At 39.2% G+C, this 23,160-nt stretch overlaps 1 protein-coding gene and 2 long non-coding RNA genes across 4 annotated transcripts in view; all 3 read right to left on the bottom strand.

Annotated features, from left to right (window-relative positions):
* The window catches only part of LOC145504950 (uncharacterized), an 83,085-nt gene that overhangs the window by 43,345 nt on the left and 16,580 nt on the right, over window positions 1-23,160 (bottom strand). The window lies entirely within an intron of this gene.
* Window positions 9,066-13,274, bottom strand: LOC145504952 (uncharacterized). The gene is made up of 2 exons (XR_014052631.1): window positions 13,100-13,274; window positions 9,066-9,909 (listed from the first exon to the last, which is right to left on the bottom strand). It is a non-coding gene; the product is annotated as an uncharacterized LOC145504952 (long non-coding RNA).
* On the bottom strand, window positions 15,487-15,814 carry LOC145504951 (small integral membrane protein 15). Its single transcript, XM_081486450.1, has one exon. It carries the CDS (start codon window positions 15,730-15,732, stop codon window positions 15,508-15,510), a length of 225 nt encoding a protein of 74 aa, XP_081342576.1. The 5' UTR covers window positions 15,733-15,814; the 3' UTR covers window positions 15,487-15,507.

Here is a 23,160-nt window from a genome sequence, read left to right as displayed (position 1 = left end):
AGTGCTGTGGCTCAAGAGGAGGGGCCAAAACCCGAGGGTCTTTAGGAATGAGCCTGAGAGCCAACTCAATGACAGGCTGCAAGGAGCATGGACTGAGGACCCACCGAGGTCATGGTGGCCCCAGAGGATGTCAGCTTGGCCAGATGAACTAATATCCAACCCCAAACTCCCACCCTGGCACTCTCTGAACAACAGTACCACCATGGAAAAAGGGAAGAGAAACCCCAATTTAAATGAAGCTATGTTTCTGCCATCCAAGGGAAGTCTCAAAACAGAACCTAGGTTGAGCTAGAAAAAAAGAAAGACATTTATATTTCTTGTTCATCTGTTTTTGTAGACGACAACTTGAGCCCAGTACATATAGATAAGGACATGCAAGACAGTGAGCCATATTGTGACCTACTCAAAAAGAACAAGGAGGAAGAATATCAGTCAGAACAACATCGAATCCAGACCTCCTCCACTTATACAGTGCGTTCAGATAGGTCCTCTGCCCCTTCATTCTTTTAAAGACACTTTCACCCACTCTTTTAATAGGTCTTTTCAACGTCATTTCCTTGACGCAATCCCATTCTTTCTATCTCCAATACCACTGCTTTAGCCCAAGCACTCACCGTTTCTCTTTTGCACTAAGTTCAGTTCAGTTCAGTCGCCCAGTCGTGTCTGACTCTTTGTGACCCCATGAACCGCGGCATGCCAGGCCTCCCTGTCCATCCCCAATTCCCGGAGTCCACCCAAACCCATGTCCATCAAGTCGACGATGCCATCCAGCTGTCTTATCCTCTGTCGTCCCCTTCTCCTCCTGCCCTCAATCTTTCCCAGCATCAGGGTCTTTTCCAATGAGTCAGCTCCTCGTATCAGGTGGCCAAAGTATTTGAATTTCAGCTTCAGCATCAGTCCTTCCAATAAACACCCAGGACTGATCTCCTTTAGGATGGACTGGTTGGATCTCCTTGCAGTCCAAGGGACTCTCAAGAGTCTTCTCCAACACCACAGTTCAAAGGCATCAATCCTTTGGCGCTCAGCTTTCTTTATAGTCCAGCTCTCACATCCATACATGACTACCGGAAAAACCATAGCCTTGACTAGACAGACCTTTGTTGGCAAAGTAATGTCTCTGCTTTTTAATATGCTGTCTAGGTTGGTCATAACTTTCCTTCCAAGGAGTAAGCGTCTTTTAATTTCATGGCTGCAATCACCATCTGCAGTGATTTTGGAGCCCCCCAAAATAAAGTCAGCCACTGTTTCCACTGTTCCCCCATCTATTTGCCATGAAGTGATGGGACTAGATGCCATGATCTTAGTTTTCTGAGTGTTGAGCTTTAAGCCAACTTTTTCACTCTCCTCTTTCACTTTCATCAAGAGGCTCTTTAGTTCTTCTTCGCTTTCTGCCATAACGGTGGTGTCATCTGCATATCTGAGGTTATTGATATTTTTCCTGGCAATCTTGAGTCCAGCTTGTGCTTCATCCAGCCCAGTGTTTCTCATGATGTACTCTGCATATAAGTTAAATAAGCAGGGTGACAATATACAGCCTTGACATACTCCTTTTCCTATTTGGAACCAGTCTGTTGTTCCATGTCCAGTTCTAACTGTTGCTTCCTGACCTGCATACAGGTTTCTCAAGTGACAGGTCAGGTGGTCTGGTATTCCCATCACTTTCAGATTTTCCACAGTTTATTGTGATCCACATAGTCAAAGGCTTTGGCATAGTCAATAAAGCAGATGTTTTTCTGGAACTCTCTTGCTTTTTTGATGATCCAGCGGATGTTGGCAATTTGATCTCTGGTTCCTCTGCCTTTTCTAAAACCAGCTTGAACATCTGAAAGTTCGTGGTTCACATATTGCTGAAGCCTGGCTAGGAGAATTTTAAGCATTACTTTACTAGCGTGTGAGATGAGTGCAATTGTGCGGTAGTTTGAGCATTCTTTGGCATTGCCTTTCTTTGGGATTGGAATGAAAACTGATCTTTTCCAGTCCTGTGGCCACTGCTGAGTTTTCCATATTTGCTGACTCCCCATTACGTTTACCATAAAATTTAAACTTCTTAGAAAGCTGATATGATTCAGCTCATGTCTGTCCAGTCCCATCCCACAGCATAATTTCCTGGCAGCATAGAATTTTTCTAACATATAGTACTGGCACTTATTCCCTGACCCACATGTATAGAGTGGATGTCTCACACACAGACACCTCAGTTTCCTCTTGCTCCTTTTATGAATTCACTTCTCTGCTTCCTGGTTTTCAAAGCACATGTTTAGCACCCTAACCTAAATATATATAATGTTAAGTTCTAATCAATAACTTTCTTGTCTGATTAGTGAATTTTTGATCTATATTCCCTTCAATACTGTGAGCATCCTAAAATCAGGCTATCTTTGATTCTGTTTTTATTGGACCAGAATGTGGCAAGCACTCAATATAATTGCCAAATTAAACAACTGATCAAAATATTTTTCATATCCTCATCCGTTCTGCTCAATTCAACAATAATGTTACAAATATAAATGTCAGGGATTTTGAAATACTTTAAAATTCAATTCTTCCAGCAAGATATAAGACAGCCATTAGCATTCCAGTTTTAAAGATAAAGAAAACTGAAACTGAGAAGTGCATATAGAGCAAAACAAGAATCAAATGTATTATCTTGCAGGATTTTTTGAGAATTAAAGATAACATAAGTAAGTACAAGTACTAAACATAGCAGTAACTCAGTAACTGGTGATCTTTACAATTATTGATCCATGGTAAGTGCCAGAACTGATTAACGTTTCCTAACTATATGTCAGGGCTTGTCCAGATATACCACATCTGCTCATAATTTAAGATGAATGGCTCCCTTTTCTCCTAAGAAAGTGACTTCCTTTCTTTAGTGCTCATTCTGATCCTTTGATGCTAGTCCCTGGTTCCCACAAGGTCCACATTTCTAACTTCCAGAAATCATTTCATAAAATGAGACACAGCTCCCCTCTGGGGACCTCCTGATCCGGCTTTGCAGAATACATTCTTACATTTTTCCCAGCATTTTAAAAGAATTTCCTTCCTGACTTTAAGACACTGGATGCTGTCCGCTTCTTGTCATTTTAAGAGTTGATGAGTTACAGCCTTGTCTATGCACAGTCATGGAGGACTATGAGAGGACCAGCTGGCTCTGCTCAGATGAACCAAGCTAGACTCCCTCAACCTTCAATTTCACTCTCCAGCCCCTAGAAATGCTCATGCTCTCTAATGCTCATGGGGTACCATAAAATATTTGCTTCCCATTGCGGGGTAGATTTGGGTTGGTGCTGCCCAACCCAAATTAGAAGTCTCTAATTTTAGGATGCCAGTCCCAACTGTGCTCCTACCCTGAAGGCATGCTCCCCCTCCTGGCACTTCTGGGCCTTCCCCTCAGGAATTTTAAGGAGAAAAGAAAGGAAGAGAGGAAGAGTACAAAGAAAAGCCGAGAGGGGGTCCCAGATGAGACCTCACACTCACTCAGAAAATAGGATCTCAGTTTGAAGATCTGTTTGAGTGGAAGTGAACAGTGAAGCCAACAAGTTACATTGGTGAGTAAACATCTTTGCATTTGGGCCACAATGAAACTGTTTGCAGGTGTTGCACAGATGAATCTTAGCAATTTACCAACATTTTTTTACTCCATGTTTCCTCCTACCTCACAACCCTTCTCTTTACATAGGTGGCAGATAGAATAGGAGGAGCATGTCAAAGAAAAGATGATAGCAAGCCATAGATTAAAATTCTTATTTTATGTACTTCAAATTCATAGGCTTAATATTATTTTATCAAACTAAACATTTTACTTGTATTCTCTTCTTTAATCTCCATAAGTATATGGTGTGGTAGACAGAATAATGGCTCCCTCAAAGATATCCATGCCCTAAGCCCAGAAACCTGTGAATATATTGCCTCAAATGGTGAAAGAAACTGTGGATGTGGTTAAGGATCTCGATAAATAAGATGTGGTTCTTGCCCTCAAGGAGCTCATTATCTGACTCTAAAAGTCTTAAACTTTGGCACAAAGAAATGAGACTCAACTAGTTAGTCTCCTGGATGTGAAAAAATAATGAACTGCAGAAGCAAAGCACATGTTGTTGGATACTGCTGTTCTATTTTGTCTAGAAAAATTTGGAAAATAAAATTCTAGTAAACAGCGGGGGAAAAATATGTTAAGGATATTGAAATGGGGAAATAAGCCTGGATTATCCTGGTAGATCCAATGTAGTCACGGGGTCCTCATAACAGGGAGGCAGAAGACTCAGAGTCAGAGAAGGCAATGTGATGGTGGAGGCAGAGATGAGGTGAGGTGAGGTGAGATGAAGGGGAGAGCAGAGGAGGGGCAGGAATGAAGTTCAAGTTGTCATTCACGGGTCTGACCAGGGAATGTTTCTGTGATATTGACAAGGTTCATGTTTTGTCCTGACATAAGAATAGAGTGGATTTGTTTTTGTCTTGATGCATCCTGGTCACAGACTGGCCTTGTCAGATATTGCTGTTTTGTGAAAAGGCTTATGTTGAACAGGAGAACAGAATGGCCTCGCCAACAGTACAAGGTTAGCTCTTGTATGTTAGGGGCTGCTTCTTTCTTCCTCATTTTTTACATAGTTTGTACAATCACCCATTTGATGTTTCATTCTTCATTTAACCATGCCTTTCTGTTGAACATATAGGTTGTTTCCAGATTTTCAGTATTACAAATAAACCTGTAAATTTAGGCCTCAAACTGCCTTAAATAATAAAGAAGATTTACTGGCTCCTGTAACTCATACGTCAAGAAAATGAAAAGACTAGCCACAGGCTGGGAGAAAATATTTGCAAATCAAACACCTGATAAAAGCCTTAAGTGTCTAAAATACATGAAGAAATCTCAAAACTCAATAAGAAAACCCAATTGTTTTTAATGAACAAAAGGTTTGAACACATTACCAAAAATATATGTTTGGCATACAAATATAAACATATGAAAATATGCTCAGCATCATAATTCATTAGGAAAATGGACAATGATATACTACTATACACTGATTAGAATAACAAAAATGAAAAAGACTAATCATACCAAGTCCTGGCAAGGATGTAGAAGAGCTGGAATTCTTGTAAACTGGTGGCATGTAAAATGGTACAATCACTTAGGAAAATAGTTTGGCAGTTTCTTGAAGTTCAACATATACTCACTGCATTATACAAGACTTTCTACTTCTAGGTATCTATCTAAATAAAAGGAAATATATGTCCATAGAAGTGATCATAGCAATTTTACCCATCATAGCCCAAAACTAGAAACAACCCAAATGTTCATCAACAGGTGCATGGATCAACAATTGTGGTATATCCATACAATAGCACACTACTCAGCAATAAAAAGGAATAAACTTTTGATATGCACTACATGAACAAATTTTCAAAATAACTATGCCAAATGAAAGAAGCCAGATCAAAAAAGTACACTTATTTATATAAAAAGTACATTCTATTTATATAAAACTCAGAAAACACAGCTAGTCTATAGTGAAAGAAAGTGTATCAGCTATTGCCTGGGGAATGAGACAGGTGGGAGTGAGTGATTACAAACACACAAGAGAAAACTTCTGGCAGGAGAAGTTCACTGTCTTGTTTGTAATGATGGTTGTACAGGATACACATACATCAAAACTCATTAAATTACGCAATTTAAATGGGTGCAGTTTATTTTATATCATTATACCTCAATGAAACTTTTTTTAAAGTGGGGGAGGGTGGGGACTTCCTGGTGGTCTGGTGGTTAAGACTTTGCGTTCCAACGCAGAGGGTGCAAGTTCAATTTCTGGTCAAGGAGCTAAGATCCCACATGCCTCATGGCCAAAAACACCAAAACGTGAAATAGAAACAATACTATAACAAATCCAATAAAGACCTTAAAAATGGTCCACATCAAAAAAAACCTTAAAAAGTGGGAGGGGAGGGCTAGCATGGGCTTTAATGGAGCCTGTGACTGTCATCATAGATCCAATTTCTTTCCCTTTCCCCACTGTGCCTCCTGTTCTGCAAGACAGAAAGCATCCCCCAATTGACAGGGAATTTCCAAGCAAGTTAACTGAGACCTGAAATTCACCCTGACTGAATATGCTTAGGTCATGTGGCTACTCTCCATTAACTACAGCCAGGGAAAAAACTTGGGGAACTGGGCTCACCACTGGAGGTGGGGTCATGTATCTTTGCAGCTCTGAATATTTTCTTGTGAGAATCTTAGAAGGAGAATTATTTGGGGGGGGGAAGTTTTTAAGGGCTAACGTCCTGGAGAAAAAAGGAAAAGCAAAGCACAGTGAAAAGGGGTAATTGAGGGGAGTTTAGTTAAGGACTATTTACAAAGATGGGAGGAAAATTAAAGAGCTAATGAAACTGCTGGGGGGACCAACAGCAGCAGGAAGGATGGGGCGGTGGGACAGGGAACCTGCTCCATTTTCTAGACCTGAAGGTGAACGGAAGAGCTGTTCTTGGGACCTGGTGAGAGTGAAAACTGTGGGAGAGGAGTTATGGATTACTGTGGCCTTAGGTAGGGAACACGGTCAGTCAATTTGGGACTCAGCAGGAAGGGAGCTGGGGAAAGAAAACCTCTCTTTCCTCTTCATTCCTTCCTGGTGGTTAGCCAAACTCATCCAGAGTCTAGAGGGTAAGAGATCCTGGGTGATGTGGTTGAGCCTGTAGGGATTAGCCTCTCAGGGTGCAGAGTAGAGTGGATATTGAATAAAGAGAATGTCCAACACAGTACTTCTTGCTCGATTGCTTTCCAAAAAGCTACCATTTCTAATATTGTATTTTCAAATTTATGACATTTTGATTCTACTTGTTTGACTTAGTATGAATAGAACGCTAGATTTCTAATTCATATTCATTCAAAATTTTGATATAGTTCCATGTATCTTAGCATCTAGCATTACTGCTAAAAGTCTAGAAAGTTTATTACCTTAGCGATTTTTTTAAAAAGTTTTTGAATGAGGCTTGAAATTTCTAATCCAGTTCTGAAAATATAAAGAAATACTTTTGTAGAAAACTCTATTTTCCTTTCCTGGGAGTTCCCTGGAAGTTTAGTGGTTAAGATTTCATGCTTCCATTGCAGTGGGGGCACAGGTTCAATCCCTGATCAAGGAACTAAGATCCTGCAAGCAGTGCAGTCAAAAAATAAAAATACAATATAAAATATAAAATTTTGTGTTTTCCTTTCTTAAAATACCACTGCCAGATGGTTAATGAGGGACTTCTGTGGCCTGCTAAGAAACAGCCTTCTGTCTTATCCCTATCACCACACCATTTGCCAAACATGTTTGATGTTGTCTTAGAAAAACTAAAGTTTTCTGAAAGGCAGGGCAGCTGAGCATCTGGTGTCACAAATGGGAAAGGGCTTTTTAAAGGAGTGTCTTGCCAGCTTCAAAGGCTTAAGTCAAAAGAAAGTTCAGATGATTTCGTTCTCTAGGTTTCTACCTTCTCCCCAAATTCATAAGCAGAATAGTTCCTCAGTTCAGTTCATTCAGTCGCTCAGTCCTGTTTGACTCTTTGCAACTGCATGGACTACAGCACGCCAGGCTTCCCTGTCCATCACCAACTCCAGGAGTTGGTGATGCCGTCCAATCATCTCATCCTCTGTCATCCCCTTTTCCTCCAGCCTTCAATCTTTCCCAGCATCAGGGTCTTTTCAAATGAGGCAGTTCTTTGCAGCACGTGGCCAAAGTATTGGAGTTTCAGCTTCAGCATCAGTCCTTCCAATCAACATTCAAGACTGATTTCCTTTAGGATGGACTGGTTGAACCTCCCTGCAGTCCAAGGGACTCTCAAGGGTCTTCTCCAACATCACAATTCAAAAGCATAAATTCTTTGCCGCTTAGCTTTCTTTATGGTCCAGCTCTCACATCCACACATGACTACTGGAAAAATCATAGCATTGACTAGACAGACCTTTGTTGGCAAAGTAATGTCTCTGCTTTTTAATATGCTGTCTAGATTGGTCATAGCTTTTCTTCCAAGCAGCAAGTGTCTTTTAATTTCATGGCTGCAGTCACCATCTGCAGTGATTTTGGAGCCCCCTAAAATAAAGTCTGTCACTGTTTCCATTGTTTCCCCATCTATTTCCCATGAAGTGATGGGACTAGATGCCATGATCTTAGTTTTCTGAGTGTTGAGTTTTAAGCCAATTTTTTCACTCTCCTCTTTCACTTTCATCAAGAGGCTCTTTAGTTCTTCTTTGCTTTCTGCCATAATGGTGGTGTCATCTGCATATCTGAGGTTATTGATATGTCTCCTGGCAATATTGATTCCAGTTGGTGCTTCATCTGGTCCAGTATTTCTCATGATGTACTCTGCATAGAAGTTAAATAAGCAGGGTGACAATATACAGCCTTGACATACTCCTTTCCCGATTTGGAACCAGATTTGGAACCAGTTTGTTGTTCCATGTCCAGTTCTAACTGTTGCTTCTTGACCTGCATACAGCTTTCTCAGGAGGCAGGTAAGGTGGTCTGGCATTCCCATCTCTTGAAGAATTTTCCACAGTTTGTTGTGATCCACACAGTCAAAGGCTTTGGCATAATCAATAAAGCAGAAGTAGATGTTTTTCTGGAACTCTCTCTTTCAATGATCCAATGGATGTTGGCAATTTGATCTCTGGTTCCTCTGCCTTTTCTAAATCCAGCTTGAACATCTGGAAGTTCACGGTTCACGTACTGTTGAAGCCTGCCTTGGAGAATTTTGAGCATTACTTTGCTAGCATGTGAGGTGAGTGCAATTAAGCGGTAGTTTGAGCATTCTTTGGCATTGCCTTTCTTTCAGATTGGAATGAAAACCGACCTTTTTCAGTCCTGTGATCACTGCTGAGTTTTCCAAATTTGTTGGCATATTGAGTGCACCACTGTCACAGCATCATCTTTTAGGATTTGAAAGAGCTCAACTGGAATTCTATCACCTCCACTAGCTCTGTTCGTAGTGATGCTTCCTAAGGCCCACTTGACTTCACATTCCATGATGTCTGCCTCTAGGTAAGTGATCACACTATTGTGATTACCTGGGTCAGGACGATATTTTTTGTATAGTTCTTCTGTGTATTTTTGCCACCGCTTCTTAACATCTTCTGCTTCTGTTAGATTCATACCATTTCTATCCTGTATTGTGTCCATCTTTGCATGAAATGTTCCCTTGGTATCTCTAATTTTCTTGAAGAGATATCCAGCCTTTCCCATTCTATTGTTTCCTAACTGGATACAAATATAAAACAGCAGTCCTCTCTATTTGTCTTTAAAAAATAAAAACACATGGTAGGTGCCACTAAATGAAAAAAAAAAAAGATGGGACATTCCACCTGAAAACAAGCCATTTTAGGAAATAGGAGAGCATATCTCCTCTCCGAGGAAAGATAGCAACTTACTTTCCAACTTATTTTCCACAAACAGGTTCATGCCTTTACTTTCCAAGGTTTGATATCTGTTATAAAATGATGTTGTTTTCTTGGAGCAGCAGTGGGCGCGGTCTAAACAGTGAGTTCCTCTGCAGAACACCTTGATCTGCAAATCACCTGGGCCAAAACCTATCCAATGAGGGCTATGCTTCAGGTAGACAGCCAAATGCTATAAGGCAGGGTTTTGAAAACTTCGATGTGCATGGAAATCATATAAGATCTTTTAAAAATATGGATTCTATTTGAGTAGGTCTGGGGTGATGCCAAAAACCTGACTCTCTAAGCAGTTCCCAGATGATGCTGTTGGTCTTTGGAGCACATACTGAATAGCAAGGCTATAAGAGAGTGCAAACTCAGAGTCCATCCTGATAGCAGATGTGTGATGCAGGAGGATAAAACTTGTCATGTTGGGAACTAGTGGGAACTGTGGTGAACTAGAGCATGCATGCTCTGCCTTCAAGCATTCAAGCAGCAACCTTGTGCTTTCCCTAAAAAAAAAAAAAAAAAAAAAAAAAACTGTGGTTGAATTCCACTCCTAACAGTTTTCAACTGCTGCAAAACCTTCTGAAAAAGTAAACATTAGCCCTCTAGTTTATTGTTCAGGTTCTGCTTGTTCAGAATTTTCTCTCAGTTTAGCCCTCCATGGACTCTTGTCTCAATGTTTCAGGGAACATGCACATTAACTAATAATGAAGCAAGCTGTTGCACTTAAAACTTTCTAAAAGATACTTGGGCACAAGTAGTACATCTCTGCTTTCTTTCTCTGAAACACAAGAGGCTCAAAGCAGTATTCTCCCTAATTTACAATGAGGTGATATTTTGGCACCTCGAGGGTTCTTCTGAAGTCACAGGGTGGCAAAAGTCACAGAGTGGCAAAGTCACAGAGTGACAAAGTCACGTAGTGGCAAGATCAATGAAAATAGCCGCCATGGTACCAGGCACAGTGATGCTTAAAGGGAGGGGGCTGAAGCAGAAGGGGGAAAAGAATCACATGGTAACTAAGATTGATAATTCTTATGAATTAAGATTCACAAGAGAATCTTAGGAGAACCCCTGAGTGCACCCAGAAACATCAGGATGGGGTAGGATGGGATTTCCCAGGCTCTAGGAACCTACACAGGTAGATTGAACAAGAATCGGCCAAACACATGGTACATTAAGGTCACTAAGAATTGGTTCATTTGTCTTATGTGGTCACTTGTGCCCATATTGTTTTATATTCCATCTTCAGTTCCATGTTTTGAAACAGATTAGACCAGAACAATCTGATACAGATATAACATGAGCCACATATACAATCTTAAATGCTCTAGCAGCCACATTTAAAAAGTAAAGAAGTGAATTTTACTTAATAATCTATTTTAATCAAGTGTATAAAAATGTATGATTTCAACGTGTACCAATATTAAAAAATGAGATTTTTTGTATTTTTTTAATACGAAGTTTTTAAAATAAGTATGTAGTTTTTCCTTATGGCACATCTTCAGTTCAAACTAGCCATATTTTGAGAGAGTGAAAGTTTCTCAGTTGTGTCTGACACTTTGTGACTCTATACAGTTCATGGAATTCTCCAGGCCAGAATACTGGAGTGGGTAGCCTTTCCCTTCTCCAGGGGATCTTCCCAACCCAGGGATTGGACCCAGGTCTCCTGCATTGCAGGCGGATTCTTTACCAGCTGAGCCACAACATTCTGAGTACTCAATAACTATTTGTGGCTACTATTTTGGACAGCATAGGATTAAAGTATATTACATACATCTTGTAGTTTAAGACTCTCAATTCACACACATACTCTTAATCCATAGGACTGATTTCCATAAAACATTAAATATTATTTACTAAAGAGCCTCTATGATGAAAGTGAAAGAGGAGAGTGAAAAAGTTGGCTTAAAACTCAACATTCAGAAAACTAAGATCATGGCATCTGGTCCCATCACTTCATGGGAAATAGATGGGGAAACAGTGGAAACAGTGTCAGACTTTATTTTGGGGGGCTCCAAAATCACTGCAGATGGTGATTGCAGCCATGAAATTAAAAGACACTTACTCCTTGGAAGGAAAGTTATGACCAACCTAGATAGCGTTTTAAAAAGCAGAGACATTACTTTGCCAACAAAGGGCCATCTAGTCAAGGCTATGGTTTTTCCAGTAGTCATGCATGGATGTGAGAGTTGGACTATAAAGAAAGCTGAACGCCGAAGAATTGATGCTTTTGAACTGTGGTGTTGGAGAAGACTCTTGAGAGTCCCTTGGACTGCAAGGAGATCCAACCAGTCTATCTTAAAGGAGATCAGTCCTGGGTGTTCATTGGAAGGACTGATGTTGAAGCTGAAACTCCAATACTTTGGCCACCTGATATGAAGAGCTGACTCAATGGAAAAGACCCTGATGCTGGGAAAGATTGAGGGCAGGAGGAGAAGGGGACGACAGAGGATGAGATGGTTGGATGGCATCACCGACTCAATGGACGTGAGTTTGGGTAGGCTCCGGGAGTTGGTGTTGGACAGGGAGGCCTGGCGTGCTGCAGCTCATGCGGTCGCAAAGAGTCGGACATGACTGAGCGACTGGACTGAACTGAACTGAACTATGCCTTAAAGTTTATTCTAAAATGTAATATAATTAATATGATCATTCATTTCATAAAAATGCATCCCAGAGAATATATTTATTTACCAATCTCCCTCCACGTCAAGTGCTTTAGTAAAGGATCTGACTTGGTGTTGACCAGCCACAAAGCTATGTATTAATTGCTTTAGTTAATGGAACTTAATGAATGAACAAATTTTTTTCTCAAACATTGGTGCTATGTATCTAAGTCAGAGGTTAATCAAAGATTATAAAAATGGAAACAAAGTTATTCATAGTTTTAAAGAGTTTTTGGGGACCAGTGAAACATGTTAAAATTATGTACTTTGAGAATACTGAAGTAGTGGTTTAAACAAGCTATAACTAGAGTGATCATCTGTTCCAGTTTTCCAGGAACAACGCCAGTTTATGTCTGTTGTCCCATCAAAATTATTAATGATTCCCCCTTTTCACTCTCAAAATTATCCCCTAGCTTAAACAATTTTGGATCAAGTATATGGTTATCTTAGCTATAACAAAATGACCATATATTTTAAGGCATATGGTCACCACTTTTTTGTGGTAAAATTATTGCTACTTTTTTGTGGTAAAATTTTTACCACATTTTTGTGGTAAAAATCTGAGCATTAATTGAAGCTTGAATTTAAATTGCTAACACACATATAGCTTATACTTAAATATTCTTTCTCAAGGAAAACAAAAACCTATGTTGAATTTTCCTAGGTAAAATCTTGTACTCAGGATAAAGAAAGAGTGAAGGGCCCATCTATCCTTTTTACTCTTCATTCCAAGACTATATTCAATAGATGTACATTACTACAAAAATGAATTCTAGAACATTGATCCATGGGCATCATAGAGTTCCTTTATTTTCTATGCCCTACTCTTTAAGATTAATTATTTTGTTCCTACAGGTTGACATAGAACTCTAACCAATATGTTAATATTCAAAAGGGTTTTGTTTTTGTTTTCAAAAAAGAAGCCATATAGATGTAAAGTATTATTTCTGCCACTAGGGTTATATAATTACTTATCTTTAAACAAAATAAGGAAAATATTTTAAGCAGTTTATATTAAATCACAACAGCCCACCTGGGATGGTCTGATATCAGGTAGGCTCTCAGTTGACTGGTGGGGAGGGGGTCTGAGCCTGCAGATAATTTGTCGTTTATTCTTGAAGCAGGTTGAAAGGAGCAGGCACAGATAAGTGTTGGCATGTAGCCACCCTTCCTGCATGGTTGACTTGAGATGTGAACGTGGGTTTTCTAATTCCAAGCCAAGGCTTTTCTCACTTCCTTCAATATGTCAGATATTATGATGTAATGAAAAGAGAAAACTCTTGGAATTTAGGGGAGTGAAATAGAGAGGGAACACATAGGCAGATTTAAATTTGTTAATGTTCTAGTTCTTTGGTTTGTAGGTATTCATTATACTATTAAAAACAAATAAATAAATAATAGGTTATGCAAGGCCCAGTGATAGCAGCATGTCCACAAACCAAAGATTATACTTAATTAAAATCTGTGCTAGTGGAGGTATATATTTTTTTTTCTAGCACTGTTCTTGAAAGCTATATGAACTTGGCAAGACACATAACCTCTCTGAACTGAACTTTTGTAAATCTATGTGTTTTAGTCAGGGTTCTCCAGAGAAACAGAACTGATAGGAGATAAAGAATGAGAGAGAGGGGATTTATTACAGGAATTGGCTCATGTGGTTATGGAAGCCAAAAGTCCCACAGTCTGCCGTCTACAAGCTGGGAAAACAGGTGGTGAAATTCAGTCCAAGTCTGAAGTCTTGAGAATCTGGGGGTGGGATGTAGGGGAGGAGGGGTGATGGTGGAAGTCCTGATCTGAGTCAGAAAGCCTGAGATTAGGAACACCCATGTGTAAGGACAAGAGAAGGTCCTTGTCCTACTCTCTTTTTGTTCAGTGTATTGGATCATACCCCCCAGAATCGGTAAGGGTAATCTTTACTCACTCTACTGATTCAAATGCTAATCTGGAAACACCTTCACAGACATACCCCCCAAAAAATGTTTTACCAGCTCTCTGGTCATCCCTTAGCCCAGTCAAGTTGACATATAAGATTAACTATCACACTGTTTGAAAAAAAGATAAAAACCTGATTTACTACCTGCCCAACAGGATTATTGATTTTTTTTAAGTATCAAATTTATTTCAATATCTAGTTTCATTTTTAAATTAAAGCTACTGGACAATTTTTTGCAATTAAAAATTCATTATTAGAGGTGAGGAAAACATTAATAAGCTACTAATTATTGAAAACAAAATTATCAACCATGCATTTAAAAAAGCCATGTTAAAGAGTAAAAAGTTCTAATTATACTATTCAACTGAAGGAAATATACTTTACCTCTTTATTTCTAATTATAACATTCTCATTTTGACATAATCTACACCTTTTTCACCCAATTAATACAATGCAAACAAAATTTTTCCAAATGTTAAGACTTTCTTTACCATTTATGACACATGACATAACTGTAACTCTTTAAAAGTTCCTTAAAAGAAAGTTGAAATTTTCATTTTCTCCGTGAACCTGTCTGATCAAAAAGTAAAGGACATTACCACCACATGAATTAAAACAAAGAATGGAATAATAAACAAAACAAAAGTGGTATCTATATAATCAGCAAATTATCTGATAAGACATGTTAACTACTTCACATTTCTACTTAGCACAAGTGAGAATAAACTGGTTCCAAGGTACTACAGGTTTGGCATTTTTACTCTTAAGCTTTAAATCATAGTGTTACTCTACTCAAGTCATCTCTAAGGAAATGGCAGTGTTCATAAGTACAAAAATGATTATATACAGTAGGCGGTATTCTACATAGTCAAGATAACAAGAAAACTCTTTATAAAATCAGATTTTTAAAAATGCAGACTATCTGGTATATACCAGTATCTCAAAAGCTACAATAAGAAAAATACAGAAAATAGAGAAGTACTCATTGAATAATATTATTTTGCTTTGAGGAAACCAGAAATGATACTATTTCAAGAAATAAGTAATAATGATAAGAGATGTAATTAATATACCATATATCTTCTAAGCCAAACCATGCTTTTCTGCTCAGAACAACTCTTGATTTTTACATTCTTAATCTCCTTTGTCCAGAACAGGACCACATTTTAAGCCATTATTTGAATAGAGTTCATAATCTAAAGCCACTTTTCTTCACAGGATGTTTTCATTTTAGTATTCATACATAAGCTGCAAAAAGGCAAATGAAAGTCAGTTATAAGAATCTGTAGCATAATAAATGCCAATTTACAGTAACTGTCAACAGACTTCTATACCGAAGCTGAAAAGTTGCTACAGTACAGGTGAGAACTGATATGATTCTTCCATAGACTCAGACTTCATTTAGTAATACTGTCATAAGATCCAAAAAGAAACCTTAATGGATCCTTTCAAAGATGCATACTTTTCGGAACAATTTTCATCTCTGGACTCACAGCCTGTTCATTCCTTCAATCCTTTTTTAGTCGTTTAGCTTTTGCAATATTTTCTTGCCGTTTTTGTTTCTTCTTTTGCTCCTTTTCCCTGGCCTCAATCATCTTGGCCAATTTCCAAGACAGAACAGCACTTGCTAGAAACAATGGAGTCAGAGCCAAAATAACTGTTGTAAGGAAGCCATATGGGTCCTTTGCAGCCCATTCCACAACATACTCAGCCCAAGCCTTTAAATCAAACATCTTCGTGGAGGCCTTATGCTTGAGTAGTGATCTCTAATTTTGTCCTGGGATTATCAGCCAGTCACAATTTCAGATGACCTTTGGTTGGCTGTCTTCTTCAACTCTACCAATACACTTCTGAGAGAAGGCTTAAATTCTATATACTCCCGTGCATCTCAATTTCGGACCCCACGTGCAAGCGCCCTCCACACTTTAAAGAATAAATATTATTCTTCTTCCTTCAGAAAAGGATCCACCAGGCATGATCTTCGGATCAGACCCGCACAGCGCCTGAAGCTGAGGGCACCTCACAGCCACCCGCACTTTACTTTCCTTGTGTTTTCCCCTCGCTCACCCTTCCTCACCCTACCCGGTGCCCGGCCGCTGGGGCCACGCTTCCCCGACCCTCCGTCTCGGCGAGCGCGGGCCTGGCGGGGCTTGAACAGCCGGCGCTCCCCGGGAATCAGGAGTCGTCTCCGCCATACCCTGGGCCGCCGGCGCCGTGGCCACCCCCGCTGAGCACCGGGGCAAAACCGCGGCAGCGACCGCCACCCGCCTCCCCTGCATCTCGCCCGGGACGATGGGTTCCTGAAATATTACACTAAAAAATTTTATGTGAAAAAAAACACAACACAATACCTGGTTCATAATAAGCATAGTTAGGGGACTTCCCTAGTGATCCAGTGATTACGAGTCTGTCTTGCAACGCAGGGAACTTGGGTTCCATCCCTGATTTGGGAGCTAGGATCCCACATGCTGAGAAGTGACTGAATTCTCGTACTGCAAGTACTGAACCGGGACTCCACAGTTGGAGAGTCCATGTGCCATAACTAAAACACGGCACAGACAAATATATATATAATTTTTTTTAAATAGGCATAGTTTTCTTCTTTTTCATACTACCTGCTTCCCCTCTCAATGTCACTACCCACATAAAACCTCTTTTCATCAGTCATAAGAAGTTGTTTTTAATTACTTGACTGCTTTGTTCATTTTCTATTGTTGAGACTTCAGCTCCCACTCAATTAGTTATAATTTGCTAATATCCTTTTTGACATACTCCAATTTAAGTTATGATAAATGCTGTGTACATTTAAGGAAGGAAGGGAAAATGGGAAAGTAACTATAATGGGTTGAATAGTGCCCCCAAAAGATTTGCCCAACTCCAAATCTCTGCAACCCATGAATGTGACCTTACTGGGGAGTAAAAGGGTCTTTGTAGATGTAATTAAGCCAAGGATCTCAAGATGAGATCATTCTGGATAACCTGGGTAGGGCTTTAATCCATTTACAAGTGGCCTTATAAGAGACATATAAGGAAAAACAGAGAGAGAAAACAAGGCCATGTAAAGATGGAGACAGAGATTGGAATTATGCTGCCACAAACCAAGGAATATCTGAGCCCCCAGAAGCTGCACCAGGCAAGAAAGACCCTGTCTAGAGCCTTCAGAGAGAGGTCAGCCCTGCTGACACCTTGATTTCAGATGTCTGGCCACTAAAACTGCAAGGGAATAAATTTCTGTTAATTACAGCAGCCAAAGGAACTGATACAAGAGCTAGCAACTACTGCATGCTAGCACTGTTATAGGAGCTTCCAACACACTGTGTTGTTTAGTCCTCAGAAGAACACGCTCAGGTAGTATTACAGTCAATGCTTATTTTTAGATGAAGTAACTTATCCACAGTTACAGAGCTAGTGAATGATGAGGTGAGATTAAATCTAACTTCATCTGATCATGAAGCTCATACTGTCCATTGTACCATGGTAAATGCTAAGTCGCTTCAGTCATGTCCAACTCTTTGAAACTCCATAGACAGTAGCCTGCCAGGCTCCTCTGTCCATGGGATTCTCTAGGCAAGAATACTGCCATGCCCTCCTCCAGGGGACCTTCCTGACCCAGGGATCGAACCCACATGTCTTATGTCTCCTGCATTGGCAGGTGGGGTCTTTACCACTAGCGCCACCTGTCAAATACATTATGGTTATAAACAGAGAATGTTACACTGACAAAAAAAAAAAAAATCAAGGTTTTTTTTTTTAACCATAAATGTGCTAAGTAGTCTCACCATATAAGTGTTCATAAATATTTTCTATCTGCTTGATAATTGAACAGGCAAGAATGTTAAAGTAGAAATAAAATGCAATAGTCTGTTAAGTATGTCAAGCAGCACTGTACTTCAATATTGGTTCTTATGCTTCTTTCTAATCTTCTATCTTTTCTTTTAGGAGACCTTAATTTTTCATTTATTCATTTAGTAATTCATATGTTGGAGAAGGAAATGGCAACCCACTCCAGTATTCTTGCCTGGAGAATCCCAGGGACAAAGGAGCCTGGTGGGCTACAGTCCATGGGGTCACAAAGAGTCGGACACGACTGAGTGACTAACACACACACACACACAATTCATATGTGCCAGGTATTGTGCTAAGTGATAGTGATTTAAAAATAAATATAATTCCTGTCCAAGTTACTCTTAAAGGAAAATTACATCTTATAAGTTGTATAAAATAGATTGTTCAAATAATTTAACCATTAATAATGTAATGCTACTAAAATTTTCATACCTTTGGCTCTTTACTGCTACTTAAACAATGAAGATTTCCCACCTTGGTGTGAAATGTAAATTTACATAAGCTCAGTTTTATACAGTATGCATGGAACAAGTTGTCAATATGACATAAGTACATGTAGTTACTGGTCATGACAATAATGGGTAGGAATGGGTAAGGGTCAAAGGAGACCCATAGAACTTCTAAGTTTTTTCATAGTTTAGCTCAACTCACTATGTAAATTTTCCCAACCCAGGAACAAGAGGTTTAGCAGAGATGATCTCATTTAAGCTAGGTGACCAGTCTCAGAAGACTCTCATTTCTGTTACTTAAACCTGTTAAACTGCATTTGTATTGAACACCTCTCACACATGTCGGAAGATAATTTTCTATTTTCTATTCACTTTTCTGCACGTCCTGTGATAGAATCATTGATAGCTATTGCTGTAGAGTTTTTAAGGATATCTATCCCTGGTGGCTCAGATGGTCAATAATTCACCTACAGTGCAGGATGCCCAAGTTTGATCCCTGGGTAGGGAAGATCCCCTGGAGAAGAGAATGGCTACCCACTCCAGTATTCTTGCCTGGAGAATCCCATGGACAGAGGAGTCTGGAGGGCTACAGTCCGTGAGGTCACCAAGAATCAGACATGACTGAGCAACTAACACTTTCATTTCACAAAGCAAAGCTTGGGAGGACTGAAATAGTATTTCTCTCTGGAGAAGAGGGCAGATTTATTTGTTGACCAGTAAAATAAAGATCATGACTTTCACCAGAGAAAAGTTTGAGCAGGTTTGCTTGTGACCACTCTGGCATGTGCAACCTGCAAGGGAAGAGGGAGAACAGAAAACAATGGGGAACAGAAAACAGTGGATAAATACTTGCGGTTTCTCTTAAATCTGGGTAAAATTTTCCACAGCACATTTCACAAGCCCACTCAGAAAATTCTGCAAGATCATCCACAGGAGTGGCCAGACCCTTAACACATCCTTATCTTGGCTTCTTCTTCCTATCTTTTATGCCTGTTCTCTGGAATCACACAGTTTAATAAATGTTACTGGCCTTAAGGGGAACCTACACAAAGACACCGTCTTATATGTCTAGGTTTTAGCAATTGTTATTTTCCCATAAATTAATGTCTGGAGTATTTGAAGAGCTATTATTATCAGTGCTAGGACTAAGCTGCTTAATGCAAAAATCCTGGCTGCTAACGGAATCCAGTGCTTTTCAAGTGCCTTAAGAGGAGCGGTTAGTTCTTCTCTTAATTTTGTCATAGGACTTCCTAATTCATATTGAAAAAGAGAAAATGAAATTCAGCATCCATTTATGATTAAAACCCTCCAGAAAGCAGGAATAGAAGGAACATATCTCAACATAATAAAAGCTATATATGACAAACCCACAGCAAACATTATCCTCAATGGTGAAAAATTGAAAGCATTTCCCCTAAAGTCAGGAACAAGGCAAGGATGCCCACTTTCACCACTACTATTCAACATAGTTTTGGAAGTTTTGGCCACAGCAATCAGAGCTGAAAAAGAAATAAAAGGAATACAGATAGGAAAAGAAGAAGTAAAACTCTCACTGTTTGCAGATGACATGATCCTCTACACAGAAAACCCTAAAGACTACTAGAAAATTACTAGAGTTGATCAATGAATATAGTAAAGTTGCAGGATATAAAATTAACACACAGAAATCCCTTGCATTCCTATACTCCAATAATGAGAAAACAGAAAGAGAAATTAAGGAAACAATACCATTCACCATTGCATCAAAAAGAATAAAATACTTAGGAATATATCTACCTAAAGAAACAAAAGACTTATATATAGAAAACTATAAAACACTGATGAAAGAAATCAAAGAGGACACAAACAGATGGAGAAATATACCGTGTTCATGGATTGGAAGAATTAATATAGTGAAAATGAGTATTCTACCCAAAGCAATCTACAGATTCAATGCAATCCCTATCAAGCTACCAATGGTATTTTTCACAGAACTAGAACAAATCATCTCACAATTTGTATGGAAATATAAGAAACCTCGAATAGCCAAAGCAATCTTGAGGAAGAAGAATGGAACTGGAGGAATCAACCTGCCTGACTTCAGGCTCTACTACAAAGCCACAGTCATCAAGACAGTATGGTACTGGCACAAAGATAGAAATATAGATCAATGGAACAAAATAGAAAGCCCAGAGATAAACCCACGCACATATGGACACCTTATCTTCGACAAAGGAGGCAAGAATATACAATGGAGAAAAGACAATCTCTTTAACAAGTGGTGCTGGGAAAACTGGTCAACCACTTGTAAAAGAATGAAACTAGAACACTTCCTAACACCGTACACAAAAATAAACTCAAAATGGATTAAAGATCTAAACGTAAGACCAGAAACAATAAAACTCCTAGAGGAAAACATAGGCAAAACACTCTCCGACATAAATCACAGCAGGATCCTCCATGACCCACCTCCCAGAATATTGGAAATAAAAGCAAAAATAAACAAATGGGACCTAATTAAAATTAAAAGCTTTTGCACAACAAAGGAAACTATAAACAAGGTGAAAAGACAGCCTTCAGAATGGGAGAAAATAATAGCAAATGAAGCAACAGACAAACAATTAATCTCAAAAATATACAAGCAACTTCTGCAGCTGAATTCCCGAAAAATAAACGACCCAATCAAAAAATGGGCCAAAGAACTAAACAGACATTTCTCCAAAGAAGACATACAGATGGCTAACAAACACATGAAAAGATGCTCAACATCACTCATTATTAGAGAAATGCAAATCAAAACCACAATGAGGTATCATTTCACACCAGTCAGAATGGCTGCTATCCAAAAGTCTACAAGCAATAAATGCTGGAGAGGGTGTGGAGAAAAGGGAACCCTCTTACACTGTTGGTGGGAATGCAAACTAGTACAGCCACTATGGAGAACAGTGTGGAGATTCCTTAAAAAACTGGGAATAGAACTGCCATATGACCCAGCAATCCCACTGCTGGGCATATACACCGAGGAAACCAGAATTGAAAGAGACGCGTGTACCCCAATGTTCATCGCAGCACTGTTTACAATAGCCAGGACATGGAAGCAACCTAGATGTCCATCAGCAGACGAATGGATAAGGAAGCTGTGGTACATATACACAATGGAATATTACTCAGCCATTAAAAAAAATACATTTGAATCGGTTCTACTGAGATGGATGAAACTGGAGCCCATTATACAGAGTGAAGTAAGCCAGAAAGAAAAACAACAATACAGTATACTAATGCATATATATGGAATTTGAAAGATGGTAACAATAACCCTATATGCGAGACAGAATAAGAGACACAGATGCATGGAACAATTTTATGGACTCTGAGGGAGAAGGTGAGGGTGGGACGTTCTGGGAGAATAGCATTGAAACATGTATATTATCATATGTGAAACAGAACACCATTCCATGTTCGATGCATGTGACAAGGGCTCAGGGCCGGGGCAATGGGATGATCCAGAAGGATGGGATGGGGAGGGAGGTGGATGGGGGGTCCAGGAAGGGGAACACATGTAAACCCATGGCTGATTCATGTCAATGTATGGCAAAAACTATTACAATATTGTAAAGTAATTAGCCCCCAACTAAAATAAATAAATTTATTAAAAAAAAAAAAAAAAAAAGAAAAAGAGAAAATGTAAACTGATGACCACAAAAAAGCATGGAAGAGAGAAGTGGGCATATTCCATAAATACATTAGCTTCTATAACTGCCTACTCAAGATTAACTTAAAAAATTAAGAAAAAAGGCAGGAAAATTTGAGATGCTGGCTGTTAAACCAATTTTATAATAAAGTGTTCACTTTGTTCAAGCAAAGTGTAAAGTTACAGGAACTTATCCTTCATTTTTAATATTCATGATGACTATTCATGGGTAAACTGCAGTGGAAATGTGGTGGAAAGAATGCATTGGCCAGGGGTCTTGCTACAAGGAACTATCCTGTAAAGTTAACTTGCTTTGACAAGTTCCAGATGTGCTTCATCTGACCAGAATTATTGAGATCCTGGAGCTGAGCACGGATAAGGAGATGTGATTTCTTACAATATAGAAGATGAGTGTTTATATAATTAATTGTCTGTCTTATAGGATCTAAAAATAGAATTTTAAAAATTTTATAATTTTTGGTAAGACTGCTATTATGCTTTATGTGTGTGTCACATGAAAGAAGGCACTGAGCATTTTCATTTCTGAGTCTCGTGTTTCCTTTCTCCTTTATATTTTGGTTGCTGCTCTCAGCCACTTTCTTAGCTACATGACGGCTTGAGGAGACAGTGACTATACCTTCTTAAAGTTGATAGCTCACTCCATCCAAGGATGGCTAGTAGGTAAGGGATCCTCTTTAGATCCCTCCAACATATTCTGAGATAAGAGTTACCCTTTTTTGAGGAAGTTTCAGGTTTCTAAAGAGGCGCCATAAAAATTCTCCAAAAAAATTTATGGTGTAACTTATGCTGCTGCTGCTGCTGCTGCTAAGTCGTTTGTCGTATCTGACTCTTTGTGACCCTATGGACTTTAGCCCACCAGGCTTCTCTGTCCATGGGATTCTCCAGGCAAGAATACTGGAGTGGGTTGCCATGCCCTCATCCAGGGGATCTTCCCAACCCAGGGTTCAAATCCACATCTCTTACATTGGCAGGCAGGTTCTTTACCACTAGTGCCACCTGGGAAGCTGAGCATAACTTATAATTTGCTCCAAATTTTAAGACATGTGCTACTCTCTCTTTTTCACATGGATAGGGAGAAAGAATGTATTAGAATGTTAGTAACAACATAAGTGTGACTTAAACTGTTAAGAAGGATTAGAATCATTGCTATTGAGAACGCTGAAATAATTTTATGT

This window comes from Giraffa tippelskirchi, chromosome 5 (genome assembly GCF_054371585.1).
Source record: "Giraffa tippelskirchi isolate mGirTip1 chromosome 5, T2T-mGirTip1v1.2.pri, whole genome shotgun sequence".
Taxonomy (NCBI): domain Eukaryota; kingdom Metazoa; phylum Chordata; class Mammalia; order Artiodactyla; family Giraffidae; genus Giraffa; species Giraffa tippelskirchi.
This window is presented reverse-complemented; position numbering and strand designations above follow the sequence as displayed.